The sequence below is a fragment of the Diachasma alloeum genome, unplaced genomic scaffold (assembly GCF_001412515.2).
Source record: "Diachasma alloeum isolate Michigan unplaced genomic scaffold, Dall2.0 Dall_scaffold_00184, whole genome shotgun sequence".
NCBI lineage: Eukaryota > Metazoa > Arthropoda > Insecta > Hymenoptera > Braconidae > Diachasma > Diachasma alloeum.
Genome location: NW_021680350.1, coordinates 41,308 through 62,401, shown reverse-complemented (window position 1 = coordinate 62,401; position 21,094 = coordinate 41,308). Strand labels below are relative to the sequence as shown.

At 38.1% G+C, this 21,094-nt stretch overlaps 1 protein-coding gene across 3 annotated transcripts in view; it reads right to left on the bottom strand.

Annotated features, from left to right (window-relative positions):
* Window positions 1–357: 357 nt before the first annotated feature.
* The window catches only part of LOC107047994 (UDP-glucuronosyltransferase 2B31), a 33,479-nt gene continuing 12,742 nt past the window's right edge, over window positions 358–21,094 (bottom strand). Inside the window, exons 5-6 of one of the 3 annotated variants that reach the window (XM_015270941.1) lie at window positions 1,822–2,002; window positions 358–667 (exon numbers count right to left, since the gene is read on the bottom strand). In XM_015270941.1, coding sequence (XP_015126427.1) covers window positions 557–667; window positions 1,822–2,002 — 292 coding nt within the window. In that variant the 3' untranslated portion in view covers window positions 358–556. Of the gene's footprint in view, window positions 2,003–21,094 lie in introns of all 3 variants that reach the window. The other 2 variants (XM_015270942.1, XM_015270940.1) reach the window with 2 other exon arrangements.

Here is a 21,094-nt window from a genome sequence, read left to right as displayed (position 1 = left end):
AAATTCCGATGATTGGATACTGAAACAGTCTAGTGAGCACACTGCCGAGTATGCACTTACCGAGTCTGGGAGACTCACATAGTCAAACACGGGCGGCGATAGTCACATGCCAGCTGACAACTCAGGCGTCTACGTGTGGACCCCCATCGTCTCACTGATGACTGTGGCGGAGAGCCTCAGCATAAAAAACTATGCTACAGCATCGAGGGAGTGACGGATTATGTTGGCTCTTGTGCCGCTCGACGCGGATCAACTACACCGATCACGAGATATATCAGGAAAGATTATAAAATAAATATTAACAAATTTACACTGTTTTTCTCCAATATCATTGATAGATTAGGGTGGGGGTACATATAAAGTTACAAAGTAAAATATTTATTAAGTAACAAAATGAAAAAAGTCAGATATTTGTGATGTTTTATCAAAATAATAATAAATGTTTAGTTGAAATTCATCAATTTTATTTTTCATGTTATTCGATTGGTTCTTACCCATGTAGAAATTCAAGCGAAGATGCGGCTGAAATTCCGCTCGCGCTCAAACTGTCTACTTATTAGCTCCGACTTAACTGTGTAACAAGCGGGGATTGAGTGAAGAGATTTCTACCCGAGTAACGAATTAGGACACTTATTCCCTTTGAAACCAGTCGAATCCACTTGAATAACTAACAGAAAAATAATCTTAAAATTTAAAGTATCCCATAGCAAATATCAAATTTTTTAATTAATTCCATTTTCTAATTTTGAGGAGTACATTTAAGCATTTTTTAAATTCATTTCACTTCAGCGTTGGTGTTTGTAAATTCACAGTAACTGGTTCTAGGTTAGGTTGCAGCGCCAATGATATAAGCAACTGAGTGAGCGATATAGGAATTGTGCCGAGCGTTATTACCCGACGTCGGATAATATCATTCGATCGGGTCTCACGACAGTTCTTTATTAATTTTGTAAATTCTGACAAAAGTTAGATTTTTGTGCGTGAGAAATAACTCGTTGGGTAGTGAAAGAGGATATTAAAATGATTGTTTGGATTCTGTGTTGAAGTTAGGATGTAAAATTGACATTCTCCCTTAGGTGAACGGCACAGGCACACCCTTCCCTACCCATCCACATGAAAAGGGCTGACTTTGTCAATTAGAGTTATGTACATCCTGAGACTCTCAGCGACATTTCATATTTTTTCAGCTACAAGTGATTCGAATTGCTTAGAAAAGCATGATGTTAGTGACGATCAAAAAAACACGTTCACATTGGCTTACATGGAACTCCTTAACAGATAAACATGAATATCTCAATAACTAGAATTGGCAAAGTAGACTTTTTTCATTTTCTCGCATCCTCACACATATGATTTACCCCGAAAATTTATCTTGATTCATGTTTACCTCTAGTTCAAACTTTAAACGCCCGATAACTGGCTCTTGCTTGGCATTCTACGTGAATCTCTTATTGTACAGTATGTAAAAAAATATTATTTCGATTAGAAATCAGAATACATATTATTCATATAAAGAGCAAGAAAAAAACTCAACTAAAGAAAATGAACTCAGAAATAACACGATGCAGAAGGAACTCTAAGAGCTAACATGGTATGAGAGAAAACGGCCGCTGCTGGGTCGTTACTAAACATTTTGAACTCGAAAGACGGAATGAGCTCCATGCAAAATTCAAACGCTTGATCTAATCAGGAATTTTTCTCTTTTTCTCGCATCAGAGAATTCATTAAGACTTTCTTAGAAATTGAACTTAACTGAATTCGAGTTCTAATGATTACAAATTGTATTAATTTTCTTAGAAGATACGATAGAACTAGGAATACCATAACGAAGAAAACATAGATATCAACCATGTGATGTTTGTACCAAGGTAGCCTGGTTGGTTGAAGATAGGGAGCGCCTTTGTGTCTTATCACGTATTCACTCCACCAGATGGCTTCGTCTAGTGGATGTTGAGGTCTGTCGCGAAATATAGTCCATAGTTTTTTAATATTTTCTTTATATCTGAAAATAATAAAAGCAAATGAAATTCCAATCGATGATGTGCAAGGTTTTCTGTTTGATTAAGGGTTAAGAATAATATGAACGGCTACAGTCCGACTCCTTCTTCCATAAACTCCGCTTTATAAAGCAGTCTCGATAAGAAAAAAAAGTCGGACTGTACTATACTACTACGCTCGGTCCCCACCACACTTACAGAGTTGATCGCCATTCTACAGAGTTGATTCAGCTGATATACTAGTGAGACTATTGCGCAGCCTTACTCGCACATCTAAGTCGGCCTATCCGGTAGGCCCTGCGGCATGTTGAATTATCGAGAGTGAGAAAAGGAGAGGAATGTTGGAATTATTGAAATGAAAATTCCCTAATAAAAAAAATCTCATTGTATACAAAATAGTACATTAGAGTACAAGGGCACAAATTTCGTTTTCAACGAATGTGTAGTTTACACACATTCGTTGAAAACGAAATTTATTACCGAGTGCTCTATAATATTTTATGTCAAGTCGTGCAGAAGTCGAGTTTTGAGCAGACTGCGCGAAGCGTAGCGTGCGATAAACTCGACTTATTGCACGGCGCGACATAAAGGCTATTATATTTCAGTCTCGTTCTCGGGATTACAATCCTGATATTTACTGGTAGTACCGCTGATCATGCAGCCACAAGTTTAGAGAGCAATTCAAAAAAGTGCCCCATGAGGGCTTGGTGGCGCCACTATAGACCTGTCGTTTTCATAACGTTTTTTGTGCTCGAAAGAGACACACGATAGAGAGTATTTATATTTACTAAAAATCAATTGATTATCAACTTTTTTCATTATAAAATGTGGACAAATATTAGAACGAAAAGAAGTGAGCCTTCAGGAGTAATCCTACGAGAAATGTCACACCGGGAGAAACTATTGCTCCACAAGTGCGATGTGACCTCGAAAGGTAATATTCAATTTTTTGAGTTAAAATTACTTTTGTCATTTTTAATTTTTATTACGGCTGCGGTTACTCGACATGAATGAGTCACGTTTGCGCGTCCTGATTGGTGACAATTGCACGAAGGAGGCAATGACAACCAGTGCATTGGTATCTAGATATCTAAACCATTGACAATGGTCTATCTGGCTAACGCCAGAGGTCAACCCCAGCTGAAATCAGCAATATTAAATAATAATAATAAAGAAATAAACAAACATGAATGTTTGTAATACGTAATAGTTTTTAATAAACTTATTCAATTAGTTTATATGGAAAAACTTCATAATGATAATTTGTTGACTGGTAACAATTGCCCGAAGGTGGCAATGACAACCAGTGTATTGGGAAGTTTGATTCCTTTCCATAGAAAACAAAATCCACAGATTTATCAGGTTTTTTCCTGATTTTTCGAAATCATCATAAAATCTCATAAAATAAGTCTCGAGATGTTGTCAAAGTGACAAAATATTTTAAAACTTTGGAGATCTCCAATCTATTGGGATCAAACTTTGTTAATCCTGAATCAGGGATACACGAAGCATCTTCACATATGGTTCGAGGATGTTTTAATGAGTGAGAAGATGATTCCAATGAAATGGAGTTGGCCTTCATCCTGACCTAGTGCCCAGATGATATAATTGATAGGTAAATAAGACACAACAAACATTTGTTTGTTTTTGATAGAAATAATTGATTAAAATTACGAGTGAACAATTCGTATTTTATGCAACAAAAACAGATTTACAGAATCAATATTCGCGGAGAAAATCCTCTCTCTCCAAGGTCCAACTCTGAATATTGAAGTTCTACTCTTCTCAATTAAATTGACGAAAGATAATGTCATTCATAAATGAACTATCATAATTTTCTGACTTGTCAACGTTGAGATAAATCCTCAAGTTGGTTGTGAATGATGTCAAGTCACTAAGAAGATTTCAATACTGATCTCTGGATAGGAACCTGGATGCTTCTGGCTCAGATTTAATTTGAATTTATTTTTATTTTATTTTTTCATTCATTGAGTCAAAAAGGATCTCATAGCTCTTAATATAACTGAATAATCAGTGAACTACAGAAAATATGAGAACATAATTTTACCTTATTTAAATATATCCCTCACAAAGCCAATGTGCATTTTCTCAAACGGAATGGGCTTAGCTCAAAGATCCTTAGAACTGTAAACAGGCTGAAACTGCCAAACATCAAATATGTAAAACAGTTCCACTTCGAAATTAAGGCCCGCATGGAGGTTCGAAACCCCTCTCCCCTCCACCCACCCCCCCTCGTCTATGTTCTCTGCCATCTAAGATGGCGTATTTCCCCCACTGTTCTCCGGTACTTTTTGGGGGCAATTTTATAGCCTAAAGGGAATAAAAAAAGAAAAAAGGGCGATGTAGCGCGAATTCTATTTTATTGATTAATTTTTTGAGCCTAATTTTATAAAGAATAAAAAAAAACTCGCGCCGTAAGAAGTAGACAAAGTTTTGGGGGAAGAGTATGCACTGAGGGTAGATAATCTTGTTAGTGTAGATAACCCCGGTCACATTTCACTTCCGACAAAAATTTCACTGAACACAAAATAAATCTAAAAATNGAATTTTTATTTGTACCAATTTGATTGGATCGCAATTTCATTACATCACAACGAGTATTAAAAAAAAATCGAATTGGTCAAACTGTATTGAAAATATCAGCAAAAAAAGATTTTTCAGGAAGCACTAGATCTCAGGAATCCCTTGGTCAATCGAGCTGAAAATTAATTAAAAGTTTTGACGGACATCGAGCCACTCGTTTTGTGGAAAAAAAATTGAATCAGACCAGTTATTTTTGAGATATTGAGCAACAATGTTTTGCGAAGGAAGTCGAATATCTCCGAAACTACTGGTCCGATTTCGCTCATTCGAAATACTAAATTTTGATATCACAAAACCTAAAATCGTACCAAGTTTCAAGTTTCNCAGCAAAAAAATTTTAAAAAAAAGAATGAATCTACATTACTTGGAGTGTCATCGGCGTTTTGTGATCCAATTACGTAAGTCCTATCGCGGGTATTTAAAAAAAAAAAGTCGAATCGGCCAAACGAATTAGGAAATACAGGCAAAAATGAGTTTCAAGGAATCTCTATATCTCAGGAACCGCTTGATCGATCGAGTTGAAATTTGTACTAGTTGTGAGGATCAATAGTACCAATTAGCTACTAATTTCAAGTTGATTGCACTGACCGTTTTCTAAATAACGGGGCAAACGAGAACATACTTACACACATACATACAGACGTTTTTTTTAATATCATTTATTCACGTTTTATGGCATTTCTAAGTTTTTCCACATAAAATTAGCGAATCGAAAAAAATCACCATTACACAACTTCTGCCCGGAAGCAAACATCGGGAGAATTACTTGGAGTGACAAGCCTCAAAATCACGAGAGTCACAAGGGGAAACATGAAATCGGACAAGAGTCAGTAGGGGGAGAGTCAAGCGTTATAAGGGCCATTACCAGTAGAGTCAAACATCTTCAAAGTCGCAAAGGGAAGGATAAAATGTAACAAGAGTCACTAGAAATAGCTAAAGGTTACGAAGCTCCGATCCGGTCAAAGCAGAGTTGAATTATGAGTACTGTCCTAAATAATTTAATGTTTTTTGTCTGACGTTTGGATTATTTTCATGTATGTTTGTTATTATGGTAGATGATATTGGAATGAATTGTGAGCTTGGTGATGGGCTGCCTTCATATTGAGTAATTTTTTTATAGGAGACAAGCTAAAAAAACTAACGATATCAAGGAGGCGGGCCCTGTTACAGAAGTTGAAAATAACGGGGTGAACTTAGATAACATAGGAAGCGATTTTCATACAGCTGTTGACTTCAATCGACAACCACAGGCAATTTGCACAGTTCAACATTCGAAATCGCCAATATCCGCAGATGATCGTACAAGAAGTCTGGAATCACATGCCACCAGAGGCACTGAACATACGGCTGTCGTCTCCAGTCATCAGTCTCCGGCGAGTTCTGTAGGCACCGATTGTATGGGTTTCTACCAAGATACAAGCAGTAGTCCGTTCCGACGTAGGCAATGGCTTGAAACGGAACTTCGAACTTTGGAATCAGAGATCCCTACACCTGATTGTGGAAGAAGCCTGGCATCACATGCCATCGGAGAACATACGGCTCTCGTTTCCAGCCGTCAGTCTCCGGCGAGTTCTGCAGGCACCGATTGTATAGGTTTCTTTGAAGATATGAGGAATACGCCATCTAGACATAGGCAGCAGATCACAGCAACTATTCAACAATTAGAATCGTCAACTTCCATCGATTCTCCACTAACTTCTTTCACTTGTGCTTCGCAGGCAAGTTCCTCTCATACCGATAGTATTGGTTTCGACCTCGCAGCCAGCTCTACTCCTTCAAGACAAATGGAGATTATTGGGGGTACACTTCGACCACTGGAATCAAAGACTTCATCTCAACCTTCACATGCGAGCTCCTCAGATACCGATATTATCGGTTTCGCTGCTGAAGCTAGCTCTACGTCTCCAAGGCATCGGCAGATAATTGGAACGTTACTCGAAGAGTGTGAAACACAGAGTGTGACGAATGATTCCCTGTTAGTATCTCACATTGGTCAGGCACAGGTGGATTTCTCAGGTTCAGATCTCCCTGGATTTGATTATGAGACTGATAATAGTGTATACAGGCGCAGGCAGCTAGTTCAATCGCAAATCCAAACATTGACATCGAAAATATCAAGAAATCAACGTGCAGAAGAAAATTATTCAAACAGATCATCGGAGAGATCCTTGGAAAATGACGTCACTCCTATGGAAACATTGGAAGTCAATCAAGCTCTCACAAATTCTGGAAAAAGGAAGAGGAAAAAGATAGATCATGCAACATCACTTCCTGCTGAAGAAGTTGCCGTCAATATTCCGAGCGTCTCTCACCGAATGAGTCCAACGTCCACAGATACTTCTCTAGACTCTTTCTTGGCGAACCTTACTGAAGGGATGTTGTATCGCGACACCTCAGAGGAAAACATCGATCAACAGAATGATTCCGTTCTCGGAGTTCCGCCGAGCTACCCACAAGTTCGTGATGGAATTGAGCCCGAAACGATTCAAACTCGTGGGACAGTGGCTGGAAATACACATGATGCCAGCCATGAAGACTATTCTGCCAATAGCAACGGTATCAATGTAGAACCGTCAAGTGGTAAGACTGATAATGATAAACCATCCGATAACGGAGGATGTAATCTCAAAGACTCACGACACATCGTGAAAATGGATTACTTTTTTGAACAAGTGAAATCTACTATTCGTGGACATATTCACGAACCTGATACTTGTGCAAATCTGGACAACTTTGATATTACAAACGTCTCCAATAGTGGGTTCTTTGCTAAGTTCACATTGACTTGTAAATTATGCCAGAAAAAAATTAAAATTCCGTCAGAATCCCGAAATTCGGAATACTTAGATATTAACAGATCTGCTGTGTTAGGCGCAATGGCAATCGGACAAGGCCATGCAGCACTGAAGGAATTGACTGCGAGTGGTTTTTCTGTTCATTGCATGGATTTCAAAACGTGGCAACGCTACGAAGCTGAAATAAATGATGCAGTCGTACTTACTTCGAAGGAACAAATGAAGAAAAATGCTGCTGAAGAGAGGAAAATTGCGGAAGATTTAGGGACTGTCGTTGACGGTATTCCTACATGTGAGGGTGAGAGCGATGGCATGTGGGTCTGCCGATCTTATGGAAAAGGCGCAAAATCCCAGTCAGGTACGGCCGAAATCATCGGCGTTCGAAATAAAAAACCTCTTTTTGCCGACTATAGAGGAAAATACTGCTTAGTGTGTGCTCGGGCTAAAAAGAGGGGGGTTCCACCCGCCGAACATCGTTGCTGGGTAAATCATCCTGAACATAAGAGCGTTCTGAGTATGGAAAGTGACATCATCGTTGACGGATGCAAGAGAAGCGTTGAAGAGAATGGGTTGATGTATTCACGTTTAGTTTCTGATGGAGACAGCAGTACATACCATAAAGTACGCTCGAATGATGTGTACAAAGGAAAACAGTTGATTCAAAGAGGACGTTGTATGAAGCATTTCTACAAAAATCAAAATAAAGCACTCCTAAGAATAGCTGAAACAGGAGTGGGCCATGACCAGGAGAAAAAAATTTGCGCAAATATCCTAAAAGACTCCGTCTATGCAATGAGGAGGGGTGTGTCTTGCGCTGCTAAACACTGGAGAACTCAAGATATTCCTGAAGAAGACAGGGTTTATAAATTGCAATCGGACATTATGAATACTCCTTATCATGTCCTCGGCCAACATGATAGATGTGATCCCTACTTTTGTGACGGACTCATCAAACCTGGGAAAACAAACCGAGTATCACTCTTCGAAAGGACTGGATTTATGAATTTAATAAATAAAGTATTTGAGAATTATCGGTGCCACGCCAAAGATTTACTCCTGGATTATACGACCAACGGCGTTGAGAACTTGCATTCTGTTCTATGCAAGTATATATACGGTAAACGTGTCAATGTCCAATTGAAAGGAATGTTAGAAGCACGACTTGGTATGACCGTAATTCAAGCCAGTACGGGCGAAGTTGTCTCAGGCGTGCTCAAGCACCTGGGGAAAACTGTTCCGAACGTCGTAACAAAACTGGAAAAAAACAGAAAGGCTAAAAATATTTTCAATCGTAAATACAGGAAAGATAGATCTTTCCACCATCGTACATCGACGGAAACCAACAACATGGAGATATCCGGTGATTATGGTATCAATCCGGTTGTTGACGACATATCAGAAGAAGAAAGAGCGATGCGTAAGGAAGCGCATTATGCTCAACTCTTGGAATGGCAGAGAACAAGAGACGATGTGTTAGTTAATTCAAGAAAGCATGAATTAGTTCGCTTCAACCTAGCTAGACGGCTTATTCTCAGTAGAGATTTTAAGAAGATTTGTAGTCGGCGAAGTAGCACCCCTTCAGGAGCGATTGTTAGTGCAATTCTATATCCAGGAAATCCAAAGGAGTCAACTCTTCAGCATGAGATTGATACTAAAGGACCTATTCTCAAGCAGGTAGGAGCTCAGGAAGAGATGGGAATATTTATTGACGGTGCTACTCCGTTCCTAGGAGCGAAACCTGATGGTTTGATTGGTGAGGATGGTATTGTTATCATTCACTGTCTGAAGAAGGAAAGTGGCATTACCAATTACACTGATTTCTTCACTACCAAAAATAGCGAAGTCCAAAGAATGTTCAACAAGACTCGCGATACTTTAAATACCACTCATGAGATCTACTATCATATTCAGGGATGTCTGAATATAACAGAAAGAAGATACTGCGCCTTTGTCATAGGCAGTTCGACAATCAATCTTCAAATACAAGTCAAGCGAGATGAAAATTTTTTTTCTGAGGAAATGTTGCCGAATTTAAAAAAATTCTATGAGGAAGTAATGCTGGATGAAATTCTCGACAGTCGATTCGAGCGAGGTTTACCGCTTCGAGATAGTAAAGAATCACGTCAGAAAATCTCTCAATCCGAACCATCCTTCAGAAACTGATCTCTGTCAATCTCATCCTAATTGTCCGCCCAAGCCTCGAAGGAGCTCCCGCAAAGCACTGCCTAGTGACGATAATATTGTTACGAATAACTCCGATGGCCATCAAGTATCCAACCCACACGAGTTACAAATTCCTGATGGAGTAAAACTTACTAGGACGTCGACAACCTCGGCTGCACTACATGCAAGTTCCAGTATTGATAAATTCATTACGAATAGGAATGAGGCTTTGTTGGAGTTTGTCCCCGAATTCATTACAGAGAGAGAATTCTCTTTGATCAGAGATAATCAATGGTTGGAGGTATTCCATGTTGATCTCTTTGGGAGACTCATGATGGGTCACTCACGAGGATTATTTGAATATATTAGTCCGAGTTTACGTGAAAACGTTGATGCCATTAAACCTTTAGATCAGATTCGAAAGCATATTCAAATCTTGAATCGTAACGAGAACCATTGGGTATGTGCATACTACGACACTGATTGCATTCGTATCTATGACTCTTCTCTGTATACAAGGAATTTCATTCCTGCATATCAGGATTTCCTTGAACGTTTGTTCCCACACTTTTCCTTTGAAAGTGATCCAGTCATGTTTCCAGAAGTGGAGCTCCAAGAAAATGGTCAGGATTGCGGAGTGTACGCAATCGCATTTGCTGTCAGTCTTATGCATGGTATAGATCCTCTAATAGTTAGTTATGATCAAGAAAAAATGCGCCCGCATTTGGAACATTTGCTCAGGACTAGGATTATCAAACATTTTCCACTCAGATCGGATTGTATCGTTGAAATTCCTTCTCTGTCGGACGCTTTAGCTTTGGAACGTACAGAACTGCTTTCGCTGAGCCTTGACTTACTCAATCCATTCTCAACGTGATGATTGATATCAAAGTTGGTGTTTGGCAACTAGCATGAGGGTTTGAGAATGATTGTGTTACGCATGGTCACTTCAGGGTCTGTCTGAAAAATACAATAGTGTCTAAACGCCTACCAATGTTTCAGATTACCAATTTGCGCTGGACGCTCTCAGCCATGTTGTTCTAGCCAGACCAAGCCGCCTGACTAGGGTCTGTGATCGCTGCTGCCAACAAAACATCGCTTTGCAAGGAATCACAGCCGCCAGAACCGTTTTGCAAGAGTCACAGGCAGTTCCCAGTTGCATGAAGTGAATTTGATAGTTTCACGGAGAGAAATTTCTAAGTAAAAATTACGAGACTCGTAGTGCGCGAGCCAATTCGGAAAATTTACGTAACCATTTCAGAATTTTTCAAGCAATGCATATAAACATTACGGGAAATCCATAAAAAGTTATGTGATTTTGGATAAAAATTAGTCAACAGCTTCTCAAAATTGCCTCTGAGGAATAAAAAAATGGGTAATTTTTATGAAATTTCTCTCTCCGTGTACAAGAAATCTTTCCTCCAGTCGTGAAGGATACCTGTTAGATATCCTTTTTACTTCTGGTGTAGAATTCTTTGAAATAAAAGTTATGCCTTTCCAGTCGTAGGCAATATCCATTGGATATTGTTTTTACTTCTAGTGTAGGCCGTCTTGACAGTCGAGTTATAGACCTCCTCTGTCATTATTGTACAACAGAACTTGTCCAGAAATACATTGACATTTCCTGGTTTACGATGAAAAGCTAGTTTAGATGTACAGATCACAGATCTTGTCATTTTTCTGGCATGAAGTATTGCTAGTAGAAGTGTCAAGCCTCATAACATCTGGACATGTTCTTGTTCCGGCACAATTTCCAGAAGGGTACGCCATGTTGTAATATCTTCTGGCCTCTTCTGGTTTGAACTACTCCACTTTGCAGAGTTGAAGCAAAATTTATGGGAGTGTGTGCCTTGGTCTTTCAACACAAGATCAATTATTGTGGGAGATCGTAGCGTAGCATATTCGATTTCTTTTCTAAAGTGGAGAACAATTGTACTGGAATGATTACAAGTCTATCGTTTACATGAAATTTGTCATGAAAAGCAGTTTCTCTATCAATTGAATATCCTACGCTACCAAGTCAATGGCCTCCACGTGGCATCTCCTGGAAATACTAATAATCTCAGTAGCTAACAATTGACAGGAATTTTTCACTTTCAGATAACTTCCCGATAAGATTCCCTCGTTTGATGCTCATAAAATGTTCGAATCTTCCTACAATCTAATAATTTTACTCCATTTCGGGTTTCCACGCTTTTTACGATTCCTCTGAAAGACTGGATGTATCTGAAAGAATCCTCTGAAACATTGGATATTCAGTGGGATTTTCAATAGAAAAGATAAGTGATAATATTCCAGAATGTTCATGCTCAACGTTTCTAGTAATTGATCCAGATTTTTTGAGACCTTTTTTCATGTTTTTCCGATATTTTGCAGGGAGTTTCCACGGACATCCATCAAGGCGTTGTCAATACTTTCCAATTTTCCCCTGTGTTCTAGTGAACTATTTTCTCGCAAATTTTATACTGGAAAACATAGAAGACTGTTCCGTTAAGATTCTTACATAATTTCCTACAACTTTTTTAAGACTCTGTTGGAGAATATTGTATAGAAAGTTCTCCAGAGGATTCATCTACGTTTCCACTGTATTTGTCCTGCGAATTTTTAGAAGATTATTCGACATTACCTCTTTTTTCGACCGATATAACATCCTCAAATTCCATAGGAACTTTTTCTCAACGATTATGGATAATTTTCCCGGTTTTCATGAGCCTTATCACGATTTATGTCTCCACTTATTTTAGTATTTTCCCTTTCCCCCCCCCCCCCTCAAATTATTCTACAGAAAATTGACAAGGAGAGTACTGGAAGTTGACCTGGGCGATTCGTTACATGACGCAGGTGAGCCTCAAGTAAAATAAACTCGACAAAGTCATTTTATTTTTAATTTATTTATTTATTTTTATTTTTTTTTCAATTTTTAATAAAAAAAAAACTCTCCCTCAATGCAGGTGGAGGTTGGTGATGTGGAAGATCGGGGAACTTCCAGGAGGGATGAGGGATTGCAGGCGAGCCAACGTCCTGTCAACTGGCGGCGCAGGACTTGGCCCCGCCGCAGTTGTTGCCGCTCCGATCTTCTGGTTCTGTTCTTTTCTGTAAGAGAAAATGATCAATGTTTGTTAGTAGAATAAATTATTAATGGAAAAACTGTAATGAATTTGTTAGTTATTCTCACTTATTTCTCCTCCAGTTCTGCTTCCTCTGGCTCCCTCCTTTCCGATTCCCCGATCTACCTCCACCTGCTTTCCCATTTCCTCTCCTCGTCTGATCCCTCTGCTCCTCTTTCCCCTGACTCCTTCCCGCCACCGTCCTTGAATTTTTTTCCGGAACCCGGAAAACCGGGTTCGGAACGACATTGCCCCTCTCCGCTCTTCCTCGCTCCTGTCTTCTCTCCGCCCTTCCTCTCTCCTGACTTCTCCTTGCCGCCCTTCCTCTCTCCTCACTTCTCCTCGCCGCCCTTCCTCTCTCCTCACTTCTACTCTCCCGGCTTCTCCCCGCCCTTCCTCTCTCCCCACTCCTCCTCTCCTCACTTCTCCTCTCCAGCCTTCCTCTCCTCTGTCTTTCCCTCCTCTGCCTTTCTCTCTCCTGCTCCCTCTCTATCTCTCCTCGTCTCTCAAACTCCTTTCCGCTCTCCTGGGTGTCGGACATCGTTAACTATAACATGAAAAAATTATAAATGGCTGATTCCACGTTGTAACATTTTATTTTTTTTTCATCAAATTGAGTTTGAGATTTGAAGGTATCCAAATTTCGTTGCTGAGAGTTTATAGTACTATGGAAAATCTTGAGACTGAGCGCAAAAAAATTTGATTTATTTTTGGCAGCGAAATCGTAAAAAAAATGCAAATTCTTCAAAAATCTAATTTTCCTCTAATGTGAAAAAAAAGAAAAAAAAGTGAAAATTTTGGGGTGGATTGCTCATAAGAAAACACAAACACAACAGTAACGTTCGTCCGAGTTAAAATATCTGGAAACGCGTAAGACTAATTCCTCATTGGCCAATAGGTTGTCATCGCACTCGGGGCGGAAAATTCAAGCGCCCCCGTCACGTAGAATGTGGTATCAGGTGACGTAAGGTGATTTTTTCATTTTTATTTGTTTTTCTCGAAAACTATAAGAGATAGCTGCTTTATTTCAATTGCAATCGGTTCTACGGAACATTTGAGTTCTTTGAAACCCCAAACTACTGTCAAAAGTAATGCGATATAAAAGTGATTTTTTCTTTTTTTTTTTGTTTTTCTCGAAAATTATAAGAGATAGCTGCAAACAATACAGCGCGCGTAGCGCGTCATCGGTCTTATAGTATCATGAAGACCTATATTCCTACCTAGTTCCATTGATTTTTTGAGACATCATATTTATACGGGAATTAGGGTTACAAAAATTTTTGACACGCTATTTGGACATGTTGAAGCTAATCGGAGCCCAGGAGCAAATTTCTTATTATTATCTTATTTTTGAGAGCAAAACGAGACTCACAAAAAACTTTCAATGATTATTTTTTTCTTTCGGATTCTGGTTAATCAGAGCGCAGTATTTCGACGTGAATAAGAGAATGCTACTAACAATTTTTGGCAATTTTTGATCATTTTTGATAATTCCGCTCTAGCTTTTCAATTGTTTTTATAATCAAATAACTGTCAGAGATTATAAGAAATAGTGAGAGGACTGTGAAAGAAAAAAAATGAAAAATGAGTCGATTCGGGAAGAACTCTTTGGAAAAAATGAAAAGAAATAGAAAACGATCATCATATCAGTATGGAGACGATATTGAATTTATCATGTGAGTTGAAACTCTGCACTTTGTTTGGCCAGGTCCGAATGAAAAAAATAATCCGCCGAATATCACTCGACCTTCAAAATTCATCAAATATTTTCCTTTTGTTTTCCTGAGTAACAATCAACGGGTGGAGTTTCACACAAACCTCTGAAACTTCTCTCTCTCGTTGCTACACAACAAAACAATCAGAAAATATGCGATAATTTTGAAGGTCATGTGATATTACTACTGAAAATTTTTCTCATCTGGCACACAGATGCTCAACGGAAAACATTTTTCGCGTTTCATAACCATATAATCATTCTTGCTGGTTTTGAGATATTATGGGTGAAAGAATCATCAACAAAATGAGTAAGGCTTTGATTATTAATCAATAATCAAAGCCAATCATTTATTGATTGCAAAATGATTAATTCACCAAAAGAAACGTGAAAAAAGAATGAAATTTACATACCTGTTTGATTCCAAAGCACACACAACACAACACAACACAACACGTGATGACAAAATAATGATGATTATTATCGGCCCATATCATTCACTTTCCCCCATACGGAGTCGCCCCCCGTGAAAAAATTCCGCAACTTTTGTTAAAAACACCCCTAATTGAAAATAAAATAAAAAAAGAATCTTTTCGATCCTCAAAAAACTTCTTTCCCTGAAAACTTGTTTTTTTTAAATAAAAATTGGCCATTATTGGCCAATTTTGAGATATTTGTGGGTGAAAAGAGGTGCGGAGAGATTTGCAAAACGCCGGCCTCTCCACCCCACCCCCTTCTCTAATAGTGTTTACATCGTACGGAACCGTATGACAGTGCCGGCGTGAAAACATCGCCTTAGTCGCGGTCGGTAAAAAGGAGCGCTAGGTAGGCATGGGACTTGCCGCATTTTCACTGGAGCATTGAGTCGCCGTGGATTATCTTCCCTCAGTGTTCGGCTATGACAGCTGATCGCCAGCTCGTTGTACACTTCTTATTTCGCGAGTGTTTATTTATTTATAATAAGTGTAGTTTTAATAATTCGGGGGAAAAATTTGTAATCGCGCTACATACGCGAAATTTTTAGATTTATTTTGTGTTCAGTGAAATTTTTGTCGGAAGTGAAATGTGACCGGGGTTATCTACACTAACAAGATTATCTACCCTCAGTGCATACTCTTCCCCCAAAACTTTGTCTACTTCTTACGGCGCGAGTTTTTTTTTATTCTTTATAAAATTAGGCTCAAAAAATTAATCAATAAAATAGAATTCGCGCTACATCGCCCTTTTTTCTTTTTTTATTCCCTTTAGGCTATAAAATTGCCCCCAAAAAGTACCGGAGAACAGTGGGGGAAATACGCCATCTTAGATGGCAGAGAACATAGACGAGGGGGGGTGGGTGGAGGGGAGAGGGGTTTCGAACCTCCATGCGGGCCTTAAATGATTTTTTGAGAAAATTACTCAACCTTGAAATTATGTCAGAGGTGGCAATTTTCTTTTTTTGCATAAACCCATTATGAATTATTATCTTAAAATTAATTAGGTGAATATTACAAATTCATAAAATATATATATATACATATATATATATAGTATTTGATATTAATATATATTGAGAGACAAAGCTGTTCTTTAAAAAATTGAATTTTGTCTTATCTCACCATAAACAGTTCAGAAAAAGGGATCTTTGAATTAAAAATTAGTTTTTTGAATCGATACACCCAATGTTTTGATTGACTCTGAAATATGCACAGAATTTCTCGATTGCTTTGTCACAAAATATTTCCATTTGAACCTTAGTCGAAGATTCACATGTTTTTTGGTATAAAAAAAAATCAAAATTTAAAAAGAAAATCAATCAAAAGTCAATTTTGACCATAAATTTTTTTTTGAGGGCAGACTTTCATTGTTAAAACCGATGGAAACTTCATTTATTATCTAAAACTCACAAAATCGGTTATTATATCTGAATCTTGTTCAGGAAGGAATAATAATAAAAAACAAAAAATTCTATATAATAACAACAAATAATCAAATGAATGAATACATACAAAATCATGATTGAACATCATGATTTTGAACTATAACGCAAAGTTATGGCAACGAGCATTCATTCAGAGATATATATTTTTGAGGTATCTCAAATCACGAATACATAATTAATTTAAACCATCTTGTTATGTTTTCTAATTGAATCCTTGGGAAAGTGAGGCATTACAGGGCTAGTCCTGAACTTTGTTTCTAATACAATGGATGTTACACTAGAGTTGAAAATTTTTCTTTCAATGTTGTTCTTAGAGAAAAACGATTTTCAGTATAAAATTACGTTCTCAAGCAGGGAACCTGCAGATTTGAATTGATAGGAAGAATGTTATTCTTCTATTTGTTAAAAAATCGAAAGGTCAAAATAAGTAAGAAAAATATTCTTAAATGTTCCCCTTTCGATATTATACATCAACGTAACTGTAGATAATTCTCGAAAAAATTGCTTTTTGGACTCAAATTTATCAAAACTATTGAAAAATTTGAATGAAAATGGTGAGTATGATATCCTAACATGTATTCAACATAAGGACATTATTCAAGTCCCAGACTTAAATCCTTATGTCAGAATTTTTTAAGATGACATCAAAAAAGCATTTAGTTACAATAAAAAAAAAAGCATTTAGTTATATTTAGATTTCATCTTCTCTAATGAAAATTTTGATTCAGAAAAGAGATCACAGACAACTCATATTAACCTAATAATGGAGCTGTCAGACTTTTCTGTCTTAATTTTGCTAAACGTTGGGATTTTTCGGAGGTTCGCTGCCTTTGCCTTACAAATTAGTGCTGAATTTGAAGAATTTCTCCAATAGAGAAGTGATTTCAGATACTTGACAGATAGATACTTTTAATCCCGATTGAAAATCCTCCATAATTCACAAAACAAAAAGCATAATAATAATATTATTGATAATAATAAAAAATTATAAAAGATGTCAAAACATCTAAACTCATAGTCGCATCACATTGACCATTTTTGCAAGTGATACTCAATGTTGAAGTGTAAGCTGNCGCTGCCTTTGCCTTACAAATTAGTGCTGAATTTGAAGAATTTCTCCAATAGAGAAGTGATTTCAGATACTTGACAGATAGATACTTTTAATCCCGATTGAAAATCCTCCATAATTCACAAAACAAAAAGCATAATAATAATATTATTGATAATAATAAAAAATTATAAAAGATGTCAAAACATCTAAACTCATAGTCGCATCACATTGACCATTTTTGCAAGTGATACTCAATGTTGAAGTGTAAGCTGGGTATCTATCCATTTATCTACACTCCCTATTTTGTTCAATGATTGTGCCCCTGGGGATCCATAAGGTATTTAGTAAAACCCTCCACTCTCGCCTTACAAGAGGCTTCTGCTATTGCCCTGACTCCTCGGCTTATTATATACCTAACAATTGATAAAATACGACATTATAATTGAAAAACTGTAAATCGACGTATTCTTCTTCTCCCCAGTGGAACTCATCTGTATTCTTTCAGAGATTTTTCAATCAATTTGCAGCTTCTTTTGAAGCTAGGGCCTCATATGACTCTTAGCAAAACCAATGAACAGTATCATCACTTATTAAAAGAAAAAAACAAGGGTTTCTCACACCTTTGTTTTTAATCCAAGCATTTCTCAGATTGCATCCAGTCAATTAGAACTCTCTTTACCTTGAGAGAATAGCCTTGTAGTAAGTAGAATCCCTGATTTCATGGGCTTCCTTGGCCTCTAATCGACCTTTCTTGTTTTTCAAATTTTTAACGATTCTCCAAAGAATTAAAGGTTCATTTCTAACGAACATGAATAATTTTGTGGGATATGATATGCGCGTACATATAATTGGTTCTGATCTGTGACGAAATTCCAGGCGAATTCGTCACCTGCGGAACTCCAGGGTATTTATGTATAGAAAGAGAGAGAGAGAAAGAGAGAGAGAGAGAGAGAGAGAGTAAGATTTTATAAACCGTTACCTTTTTGTCGTGATAAAAATCTATACGGAGAATTAGAGCTACCTGCTACCTTAACTCTACTTCAGAGCTACCTTAAGTTCGGAAAACTACCTAAATTGGTTACCTATCGCGTGAATCGATTCCCTAAATTTTGAGAATAATATTCATTAAATAACTTCATTAAATAAACCAGATATTTTGCAGATATTTCTTTTTTTCGAGTCATTTTTGTTGAGTTAAAGTTTAGTAATTTTGAGATTTTCCTACGTAAATTCGGTTAAGGATCAGGATATCACCGTGGGATATTTGGCCAAGATAATGTGCTACCCAGTGTTTCCCGTAACCCTTTTTGGTTTGTCGATAGAGTGAGTACATAGGTCGAGTTGAAATGCTTGCGCTCCCTTGAGCGAGAGTGTTAGGGCTTTCAGTTGGAAGGCCGTGGAGACGATTGCCCAGTCGTCGAAACGGATCGCCATTGGGCTTTTAGTTTAGTTAAGTTTGCGTTTGAGTTTTCGTTGGTAAAGTCCTAATTCCTCTCCGGAGAGTGCCCTCTGTAGATAAGCTACCTTATTCCGGTCGTAGACGGAGTGAAGACCCGCTCCGCCATCTCAGTTTCACGTTGAGTTCAAGTAATTACAGTTTTGTTCAATTAAAATAATTAAAATCAATCATAGGAGAATTTAAATTTAAATCTTTAAATACTTCGCGCACAATTACCCCGGGAATCGATAGTTCGCGTCTCCGGCACTCGAGTCAGCACCGTACGGGGCTAGTCTCCCCCAGACTCCCCACCACTATGCAACAGGCCCGAGCGGACACACGCGATAGTCGCCATTACAGTATCCACCCGGACGACTAAGAGTGAGGTACGAGTCGATTTAGCTCCCTGAACAAGTTCTCTTTCGAGGTAATTATCGAGGCCCCGTGATCCAAATTCAGTCAAAATCAACGCTCCAGACCATGGTAAGTACTCGTGTACTTATTTAGGAGTGATTAAAAGTGAAATAGTGCGGTTTTTCGGTAAAGCAGTTGGACCACGCGGAATGGCGTCGCTACCTCTCGGAATGACGCCAACACCGATACTCATGGTTTGAAGGACAGAAAACTCTTCAAACAAACCTAAATGCTCCCTGGAAGCTACCTGAGATTATTTAAATGATAATTACGCTACCTGAATAAATCCGAATAGTAATAGGGCTACCTACCGTAACTTTTAGGCTAAATTTCATGCTTTAGGCGTCTCGCTACGGCGATTGATGCAACTCGCTACCTACTTCATTGCTACCTTTTTGCTTGCTACCTTTTTTCGCTCTCTTTACGTAATTATTCTACGCTACCTATTTCTTTATATTTCTCCGACTCACGAGAGTTCTGGAGGAAAAATGATGCTACCTGAATTGTTCTGAAGCTACCTTTTTCGCGTTTTAATGCTCTCTAACGTTCGTTGAGTTTTGGATTCCGGTTGGGCATGGGGACGCTATCTTTTTAGTTATCTTTACTTTATGGTTGGAATCCAGAACAATAAAATTATCTAAGCTCTCTTACGTTCATGAATAAGCTACCTATTATTTTGGAAATTATTGGAGACCGTAAGCTACCTATTTTCATGGAGAAAACCTCCATTTCCGGGTTAGAAACGCTCCTTTCCGGTAAATCAGCCACGTGGCTGATTCAAGCTCCCTAGCTCATTTTTGCTACCTTTTCGGTGAATGAGATTCCCGATTTTAATACGTTTCAAATGGCGCAAGAGTTAGGGAAACCATTACAAAGCCGCTCTGGAATTCGGAATTCGATTAATTACAGTCGAAAAATAAGAGAAAAATTAATACCTTTTCGTGAACTCTCTTTTTTTTATTATTATTTCGCGTATCTACCTCATTCGCTCTCTCTCGCACGTACGCTACCTTCCTATAGTCTCTCTCTCTCGGATTCGTGTTCCCCTCGTGGACAATACCTTTGCTTCTCTCTATCAGCTTTGGATTGGGATCGCTTTCTTTTTTTTTATTTTATCCTTAAAATTATTATTTGCATCTTTCGAGTCTTTTTGGAGTTTAATGGATCATTTTAGAGTATTTAAAATTATTTTGAGTCATATTGATGTAATTTTGTAGTTGTACGAATTTACGATTTGTATTAATATCGGCAATAGCGAAACGCGTCAGTATCATTATGTTTATTATTCAATATCGACCTTACCTATCCCGTTCAGAATTTAAGACATTGGTTTATTGGTTTCTCGATCGATGATTGGCTTTGTTAATTGATGTTCTCGTCCACGAATCCACCCCTCTCTCCACGACCCGCACACTGAGCAGCCGAGTAAATCCCGTACCCTCGTAATCCACATTTCTGCGTATAGTTTGCGATATGTTTCTTGTCGTTATTGGATTTTTGGGGACAATCAGTATTTAGTTTTAAGAAAATACGGTTCCGGTTGCGGTTTGTCGATTCCGCGTTGCTAAAAATCGGCTGGCGCCCTAAATACACGAAGTAAGGATTGGATGAGCTGCTGATTGTTCCCGGAGTTCAGTTTTAGCGTTAGGGTTTTTGGCGTTTCAGACTTGTCGGATTACGAGAACGAAGGTAATGAGTTGGCCGTGTTTGGATAATCGAGACTTCTGGGTTAGGGTTTATTGAGTATTTGTTGAGGCCAAAGAAAAATCATTACAGATCCTATTTGAACTCCTTTATATAGAGTTTAAATACATCCAAACGTCCTCTACTCATATTTTTTATTTATTTATTTTTTCTCTACAATTTTTTGAAGAGTTACCAAGTCTTTGT